At 40.0% G+C, this 9752-nt stretch overlaps 1 protein-coding gene across 1 annotated transcript; it reads right to left on the bottom strand.

Annotated features, from left to right (window-relative positions):
- Positions 1–4742: 4742 nt before the first annotated feature.
- On the bottom strand, positions 4743–9619 carry BDKRB1 (bradykinin receptor B1). The gene has a single exon (XM_075503529.1). It carries the CDS (start codon positions 6564–6566, stop codon positions 5481–5483), a length of 1086 nt encoding a protein of 361 aa, XP_075359644.1. The 5' UTR covers positions 6567–9619; the 3' UTR covers positions 4743–5480.
- Between the last annotated feature and the right edge of the window lie 133 nt (positions 9620–9752).

Below are 9752 nucleotides of genomic sequence, written 5' to 3'. Positions count from 1 at the left end.
TTGCTGGAACAAACCTGCAGCGCACAAGATTAAGATGGCAGAAGAGGGTTTTCTTGAGCAATTGCTTCCTAAGGTGTTTTCCTGTAGAATGCACTGCAACCAGCCACACATATGCTTTAAAAGTAGGAAGTTTTGAATTCATTGATCCCTTTTTACTGTGTTATGTCATTTAATAACCCCCCACAATCACTTCTTGATGGCACCAGAGAGCTATTGTATTTGTGGCAACAGCATGGCCAAAGTAAGTTGTGTGAACAAGGTTCTCCTGCCAGAAACTGAGGAGCAGAGTGCTAAAGCAGGCTTTTCCCCTCTTACCATTCACATGAGGTAGTATGATGCATTGCTCTCCATGGATTCATCCTGAGAGGCAGCTGGATCTGTTCAAGCCATGCTTAATAATCAAGGTGAAACTCAAGAATGGGTCAAATCCCCGTTCTTTGTGAGCACCTGCAGAGTGAACTCATCCAGCAAGATTGTCCTTTTTTTTCAACAGCAACAACAAAGGAAGGAAAGGAGAAGGTGTTCGCTCCTCCTTTGGAGCAGAGCTTTGCTAACATTTTCTCTTGCTCAGTGTGATGGGTATTTGCAATGCAGAGTGTTCTGGAGCATTAAAGTAGAGCATGACACCTGTGACTAAATGGGTCCATGGCAGTTCTCCACCAGGGAGAAACATAGTAGTTGCAAGGGCTCTCTATTGTTTGAGGCTAGGGAAAGAGGGGGCAGGTCCCTCATCTAGCCCAGTAGGCTGGGAAAGATACTCAGGATTTTACTCTCAGTCATGTGTGAAATAACAGGCTTGGCAATGAACAGCAACTACTGAAAAGTCAAAGAAAAAAACAGCTAAAACACTAGAGTAACTAAGATAAGCTGGCATGCTCTTCAGATGGGCTTGTTTTGCCTTCAAGCTTCAAATTGCCTTAGAAAAAAAAAAAGGTGCTCTTGCATGGTCCAGCCCAGGGATCCGTTTTTCCAGCTATTCTCTATGTGCCGTGAGCTGACAGAGTGGGATTTTTTTGAATCCCCAGTTCTGCCCCCCTCCTGCCCTCCTGATGGACCCAAAGCCCTGCCTTACTCTTCTATGACAAAGTTGTTTTGACCCCTCCTTTCCCATCACCAAGGGTGGTGTCTACTGTTTGTCAGGCATCCTACTGTGCTACAATGAAAGGGGATGTTCCTTCCTACATTTGTGCTGATGAGAACATACTTCCTAATTGCTCTTATTTTAGAATTTGTTCTAATCTTTTCAGTTATGATTATTAGACTCATTTGTCTCTATATAATCTCACTGCAGCAAATTTTTCAGTTTAATTATATGTTGTTTCAAAGATTTCTTTCTCTAAAATTCAAGGCAGGATGAGTATTATCAATACCATTGCTTTTATTTAATACGCAGGACGGATGATTAGTTTCTTGAGGGGACTGTCTGGTTTATGTAAGTGTGTTTCTCTCCCACGCAAAGCAGAGTGATACAAAGCTAAGCCAGAAGTGGTTAAGTTGCAATGTGGGAAATTCAAAGCTTAGTCATATAAGACTGTATTATAACTCATACACTGAAGGAGGCCACGCTGAGATTCCAGGGACCGTCTTAGGTCAAACATTTCCTGGCCCTTGAATGCTTGATTTGGTAAACTCAAATTTGTTTTAATGTTTTTAATTTTGACAGGATTTTTATCTTTTGTTTTTAAGAGAACAAAATATCCCAAGTCCCATCCTGAGGCACCTGCCGTTTCCTCCCTTCTTTACACTTTGCTCTGGCCTTCTTGCCCAGCAGGTCCCAGCTCTTTCCCAGTTCCTTGTCAAAGCTGTTTCCCCTTCACACGCACACTGGTTCCTGCTGTGTCTCCTGGTACAGCCAGGCCCTGTCTCCCCTCCTCCCTCAATGCTTTCTTTTGGTCAATGTGACCTCCCTGCTCCTCCACCCACTCCTGCATTGGGAAGTGGCTGACAGAGACACTGGTAGTTGCTTTCTTCTCTCCCTCAGTCTTTTCCTCTGTTTCTCGACTCCCAGTCTCCAGTCAGGTATTTCTCCATTCCCCATTAACCTCTAGCCACAGCCCCATTCCCCCGTCTAATTCTGGTCCTGCAGTCTGGCACGGCTGTTGTCGCTTGTTCCTCTCCTGCTGCTGGAGAGCACCAACAAGCTCGCTGGGACCATGAACAAGCAGCTTCCTTGGCATCCACTGCCCTTGGCCCACAGCCACCCACAGGCAGTGAAGTGGGTCCTGTTGCTCTGTGACCAGGTCTCTTGCGAAACCCTGTCACAGGCAACTGCGGAGGGTTTAAGCATCTCCGTGAGAATGGGATCTGGCTGCTGAAAGTTCCAGCATGTCTGGACTGCGTGCAGACTGCTTTCTTCCATCTAAGTGTCAACATTTTTACTTGATTTGGTACGATTTTCACAGGGATGACAAACAGCTCTCTTCCCGGGAAGATGACTCCTGGCAGGCTAGAAGCCCATGTGGCTATAGATCTCTGAAAATGCTTCTGTCTTAGTGATCAATGTCTTTTCTTCTAGCTTCAGTTTTAGAAATGGATCAGCTGGTTTTGGCTTGGGTTTTGGGGTTTTTTTTTAGGGTTTTTTGTTGTCAAAGGCAGAATCTGGTGTGAGAACTGTCTACCTTTACAGTTAAACTGTCAAATTGAACTAGCTTGTCAAAATGTTTTGATACTGGAAATGCAAGTCCAGGTGGTATTATTCCTTGAGATGGGTTTCAGTGAATCCCAAATGTCACTTCAATGCGCTTGTGCTAGCAGGGCCATATTGTAAACTGAGACTAAACTGGGCATTAAGCACAGCCTGAACAGATAACAAACAGATAGTCCGTGCCCTAGAGAAATTATGATTAAAATATAAAATGTACTAATTCAATGTAGGTGGATGAGGAGAACAAGTTAAATTATACTTGCAAGCTCTTAGGGTGCCGGGATCTTGCCTATAAAAGATTGGTATTGCAGCACAGAATTTTTTTAATGATTAAAACTTGACTATGTTTATTGGGAGTGTGAAAAGTAACATGAGAGAAGGTAAAAAGGGTGCTTATTCAGAAGAACCCATGAGCAGCGGAGTCTGGCAGTACTGGTTGACTGACTATCAGAGCTGACATTTCAGTATTGATTGAAAGGTGATAGGTGAGGAGCCCTGAAAGTGCAAACAAGAAAACTTTATTTATTGAGCACAAGAGAAAGAGTCAGTGCAAATCATTAGAAGTCCCCCCCGCAGTGCTGGGGCAGAACTGACTACGCTCGTATCATCCCCAACAGTGGCTGTCTAAAGTAGTCTTGGAGGTTTCCATTGCCGCAGTGCTGGATTCTCTCCGAGGCAGCTTATCGCTAGCTTTACCAGGAGAAGGTTTTTATTCATGCTTATCCTGAGCCTCCCTTGCTACAATTTAAGTTCATTCCCTACTGTCATACACACCTTCAAGGCAGAAACAGCATGGCACACCTGGGTCATGTTCAACTTTTAATCTATGGATCCTTTTCTGCTGAACTGTGGTTTGTCTCACTCTGCACCTTGTATCTGTGCAGTGGATTATTTCTGACTAAATATAGAATTTTGCCTTTGCTGTGGAGTAAATTGCATTTACTCTTAATATTTTTCTATATTAATAGAGCTTATACGATCAGTAATGAGAGAAGCTGATTGATTTTTACTTCATGGATAAAAAATACTTTCATTTCTGCACATTCATACTGGAGAGTAAATCCATTGATTTGCAAGACCCTGTTAAGTGGTTTAAAGCAGTATTTAAACCACAGATGCTTTTCCTGACAGTTGTGCACATGTAAAATAGAAGCAGCACTTTCATGGAAGCCCTTGTCACTTTCCCATTGAAGTAAATGGGAGGCTTTCCATTGATTTCCGATTTCAGACTGATTTTCAATCTATTAGTTCATACTAGAAATATGCCACAGTGCTCAGGAAATGTTTTTCCCTTTATTTGTGTGCATTGTATAGCATGGACAAGTGATAATGAGACAAGACAAGATATTTTTCCCTTTTAAGGTCCCCATGCATAGCGGGAAAATGGCACTTCTGTTTATATGCTTTTTTCATAATTTCAGCTTCCTTTTTTTTTTTTTTTTTTCAGAAAATATGTCTGCTTGGAAGTTTTTTCAATTAAGGATTGAGCTGGGAATGTATGAAATAAATGCAAAAGTTTACAATAGACTGGAATTAAGTTTTTGGTCTCCAGTGACTCAGTGTACTTCACATGCTGTTGTGACTACTAATGTCTAATCCTGACATTTATTTAAAAAAAGCCTGTCACAGAAGGAGTGAAACTAATACAGCTATGAGTGATTCTTCCTCCCTGATCCCTTAATCCACCCTTAATTTTAAACCACCATTGCAGGAAGACAGACTTAACTCTTCAAAAGGGTTCCACTGTTCAGACTCAAGAAGTTCGGGGGAATCATTAAAAATGAACACTAATCTTACCGCAGTGAAGTTGAACGGGCAGATTTCTATAATTAAATAAGATATTAATTCCATATTCAAAATGGTGACACTAAAAAGAACTGCAGAAAATGCATCACTGTTACAAGACTATGGTGTAAACAAGGTGTAAACAACAAGACTTGAGGTGTAAACAAGTGTAAACATGTTGTAAACAACAAGACTGTTTATGGTGTAAACAACAAGACTATGGTGTAAAATGGGCTGTTACGTAGTTTATTAATTTTGATTCATAAAAATATAAATATGTATCTAAGGATTTGCCTCAAATGAAAGATATTCCAAAATAATACGGTATTAATGGCCATCACTGAATTTTTTATATATAAAACCCAAAAAGAATCTTTACGTACTTGATGAGTAATTGTGTAACATTTTACTGGATCAAAAAAAAAGTCAGATTTTGAGGAGGATACCGGGTTGCTTTGCTTTGTTTACAGCTTATGTACACTTTCTTTGTGGTACATTGTCTTGTACAATATTTATGCACTAAATATATTTGAAATGCACAAAAAAATATTCAAATTTTCCATATGCTACTGTGAAAGTGCAAATCATTTAAAATATTGTTAAAAATAACTGGAGCTATTCTATAATTGCTCAAATGCAGCTATGAGCTAAAGATTAAGCTCATATTTGCTCTGTAATACACGTTATAATTCTATGAATAGTGTTATTGATGGTATAGTAGTTGTCATCACAGATACAATGCAGTAAAATGTTCAGCCAGCTTATGGCTTTCTGTAAAGAAACCAGACTTCTGATATCTTGTCAAAGAGTTTTTCTTTCAAGTCACCGATAATTGATAAGACAGGTTAGATGTTTTGGTATAAAATTCTGGTATCACATGTTATGCGTTTGGATGAATAACACAGAAAAAGAGGACAAATAAGCAGTCAAGTGATTTACTTTAATAAATAATTAGCTTAGTCTGTGAATGCAAGATCAGAGCAATTCATATTCCTTTTTAATGCCATTTGAAATAAGTTGCAATATCAAAATGAAGATGGAACTGAGAACATTAGCCTAAACTACTCCTGAATGGAAACACGTTGAAATATGAAGACTTTTCTTTGAACGACACCCAGCTCAAATGAAATCCACAGGGAACAAACTGTGAAAAAACTTCTAAAAACTTCTGCCTGAAGTATTTCCCAACAAAGACATAAATCACAGGGTTAATGCAACTGTTGGTGGTAGCCAGAGTATAACCAAACTGCTCACCAAAGTTGAGCAGTTCCCCCCACAAGCAGCCTTTGATCACTTCTGTCTCATATAATATATCAAGGAATACAAAAAAATGGTAAGGAGTCCAGCACAACATAAACATCAGTACCACTGTGAAGATCAACCTGGTAGCCTTTGTGCCTTTGTGCTCCTTGCAGCTCTTTGTTCTGAGTGCTCTTCGTTCTCTTGCTTGGTTTTGTAGGGAGCGAATGGTAGAGAAATTAAAGAAGATGATTGCTGTAGATGGCAATACAAACCCCACTATGCTGAATACCAGGCTTTCAGCTGTGACCCATGATGGGGTGGGAAAGTCTAAAGTGCACGCTGAAATATTCCACAGGGGAAAGTATTTCACAGTCCGAAACATAAAGGTTGGGACGCTGAGAAGGATGCCGAAGAACCAGGTGAGCAAGCAGATCCCTTTGGCCATAGTTTTGCTCCGTATCCCTCTGCGCTTCAAGGTATGAACAAAAGTCAAATAGCGATCCACGCTCACCGCCACTAGCAAGTAGATGCTGGTGTACATGTTTAGGCTGATGGATGCGCTGGTGCTACGACAAAGGAAATTGCCAAACGGCCAGTTAAATTTATTCCTGATGTTCTCTGTCCAGAAAGGGAGGCACGTGAGGAAGATAAGATCAGCAACAGCTAGGTTCATAAGGTAGATTTCAGCTGTCTTCAGGGGGCCCTTGTGCAGTGAGTAAGTGAAGAGAACAAATACATTTCCAAGCATTCCAATAATGCAGATGGTGTCAATATACTTGGGTACTATATAGTACACGATTTCCCACCAGTCATTCAAGTCTGGGCAAATAGTTGAGTTGCTCTTGTTTTCACTCTGGTTTGAGGACGGAACATTGAGTAGAGGCATTTCAGTCATTTTTTTAAATTCTGAAGTGAACAGGAGACCTGTCTGAAATGAGAGAAAGGGACTGCAAAGGGAGAAAGAGAGGCATAAAATTCTGAAATTTGTCTCCTACCAGTGGTGTAACAAATATTTAACTGCTGGAAATTCTTTATTAGTGCTCACTGATTATTATAGGCTAGATCAATCCATGCTTCGTATGTGCAATGGTGAGAAATGTTCCTAGTATTGGCGAGGATGGAACTTCCTCTACAGCCTATAAAATTTCCTCTCTTTGCTGTCGTTGTTTAAAGTGGCACAGAGGAAGGAAAGTGCCAATTTAGCGTAAGTAGTTCTGTATGTCTCCTCCAGACTGATAACAGAAACAGATATAGCTGAATTCCAGCTCCCTGAGAGCAGCTGGAGCCACGCTGGTGACACAAAGCTAGCTTTGCACCCTTCCCTGCCCTTTCTCTTAGTCTTATTTTCCGTGCTATGTATAACTTCAGCAGGATGATGCCTGTTTCCCCAAAACTGGGAATGCTACTGACTCTCTGTGTGCATCACTTGCTTGCTTAACTTTGCATTCTTTTGTTCCCTCTCAGTTCCTCCCATCCTGAACTTTAGGTTCAAAATTACCATTAGATTAGACAGCTTATTGCCCTCAAATGTCGGCAGTTGTAATAATAAAACATTGACTCCTCTAAAATCTTATGCTCAAAATCTGTCTGGAGGGAAGGCCTCTGCAGCTCCAAATTCACAGCACTCTTCTCCTGTTCAAAAATTTCATCTGAGTTCAGCTGGAGAGAGGCAGCCCCAGCCTCCAAAGCATTTAAGCTTTTATAGCATTGGTAATGACTTTATTTCTCTCTGGTAATTCCGTGCGAGATTGTGCAGGAATGAGAGCAGGGGTCAAACGTTATCCCCCTGTGAAATTCCACTGGGTTGCCAGAGCTGCCTCCCGGGGTGACTTTATTCTCCTGGTGTTGTCATGCAGGACCATAGAGCCTGGATCTTGTTTTTTACAGGCACTCTGTCTTAGAATCGTTATGGTAGACAAGACGTTACTGAGCCTGTGGTGACATCTAACATTTCAGGATTTCATATCCAAGTGGAGCATGTCAATCATAAAAAAACACATTAAAAAAATCAGTATTTTGCAATCAGTCATCCTGAACGTTAACTTTCTGCTACAGCTATTTAACTCTGCTCTTTCAGTTTCTGTATTTTTACACCAGGGAGATAGCTAAGGATGGAGTTTCTGAAGAGAGCGTTTATGGCCTTCGTTCATCTCTTTTACACATATGTACAGCCTTAGTGATGTCTGTGTCTGAGCAGCTTGCAATATTTATCTCTGTAGGGCCTCTAGCAATTAGTTAAGTACTAATATTCCACATCATGCAAGTTGGTACTTAACGCAGAGAACATTTTTCATCATTGCAGAATTAAGTGAGGAGCAAAGTTTTATCTGAGTTCACTCAAGCCGGCAGTCTTGTCAGGGAACTGGGCTACAACTCGAGTTAACACAGCTCTATGGCTTTCAACATCGTCCCTCACAACAGTCTGAATGTTATCTGGTTCGCTGACAGTCTCATGCAAACTAAGATAGCTTGGGAGGATCTAAAATTACAGAGAAGATACATAAATCAAATAAATGGATTATTAGTATCAAAGCGGCTATTTGTGAGACAGCAAGAGGCTATTTGTGAGGCAGCAGGAAGCTCACTTTTTTATAGCAGGAGGCTGGCAAAGGTGTAAGAGTAATGGAAGAAAATCTGTAACATCATATGTCAACAATAATGTAAAAGAAAGATAACAAACATTTCCTTTTATAAACAGAATTACTACTTTTACTAAATATAGAGGAAGAAGAAGTGCTTCTTTTCCTTGCTTGCCCGTTTTCTGATGATTTCTTGCTACCAGTTTACTCCAGTCACTGTGCACACTTTGTATGTGATTTGTGGGGTGGAGCCACTAATTCATTCATGTTGGGCTAAACCAAAAGCTTCAGGAACATATACTTTCCATTGCAACTTAGATTTTAACCACAGCTAAATCTGACTTCTTGTTCAGCTAGCAATTGTACATGAAGTTTCTGTAGAGTTTGTCATGAGGAAAATTTTTTCAGAGTCTACTAGCCAATGTCCAAGCACTACCACAAGCCTTTTATAAACTTAGAGCTCCAGATGTCTTCTTGACAGAAAATGCAATTCGTTTTCAGTTGCTTAATTTAATTTCTTCTTCAAGGGCAATTTTCTTCTGTAAGTATTTTTAAGTATTTAATGCTAATGGACAATTAGCCACATGAATGGTTTTCAATTTATGTACTTAACACATTCCAGTCACCTTTTATGCAAATAATGACATATTTTTCCTACTTTGAACTCATTTCTGATTAATTTCCATGTACAGTGAATCTGTTACCATTATTACTATTAATACATATTACTCAGTTAGGATCATGTGTTCTGGAAACACTAAACAAATACTACTTGAACTTTGGGAACAATCTTAAAAGTAAAGATTACTTTGAAAGAGAAAATTCTGCAATCAGCCAAGCATGTTCAGCTATAAAGAAATTTCATAAAGTGAATCACGTTTTTACACAACAAGAGAGAACTAATCCTGCCCTTCAGAGTTCGTTTCATGGTGAAAAAGAAAGGGAAACACTTACTAGACTGCACAGATCAGAACTGAGAGCACAGAAGATTTTTTTAATATAAAAAGTATGCGAAATAATTTTAATAAAGGTAAGACATTAAAAACAGGTAGATGTACCTACTTCTTGTCCTTCCTGGCAACTTAGGCAAAGTTTCAAATTCAGGAACAGTTGGTAAATAGCAGTACAGAGGTTACTGAGAGAATTCAAAGATGCATCCCGAGGCACGGCTGAGTGACTGAGTGCTGGCTGAGTGTTTTGTTGGCCTTGCATGATGTGTGTGATGTTACATTTTGGAAGAAAGCCCCAGGATGGTTTTTTTTGTTGTTGTTGTTACTTCTCCAAATGTTGGCTGTAGTAATTTTCAAGGCATGTGAAAAATTTCGTTCTCATTGTGAAATCATATAAGCCATATGCCGTGACTTGTGCTCCTGTGACCACTAAATAAAGCTCTCGAGTACAGGTCCTTGGCAATTAGTTCCAAAAAGTTCCTTTGGAACTTTTAATCAATTAACAATGTCCATAACAATGACAATTTTATCAACTGCTCTGAACTGCCCTCT

Source organism: Mycteria americana, chromosome 5 (genome assembly GCF_035582795.1).
Source record: "Mycteria americana isolate JAX WOST 10 ecotype Jacksonville Zoo and Gardens chromosome 5, USCA_MyAme_1.0, whole genome shotgun sequence".
NCBI lineage: Eukaryota > Metazoa > Chordata > Aves > Ciconiiformes > Ciconiidae > Mycteria > Mycteria americana.
The sequence above is the reverse complement of the archived record's forward strand: the minus strand, read 5'-3'. Positions and strand labels throughout refer to the sequence as shown.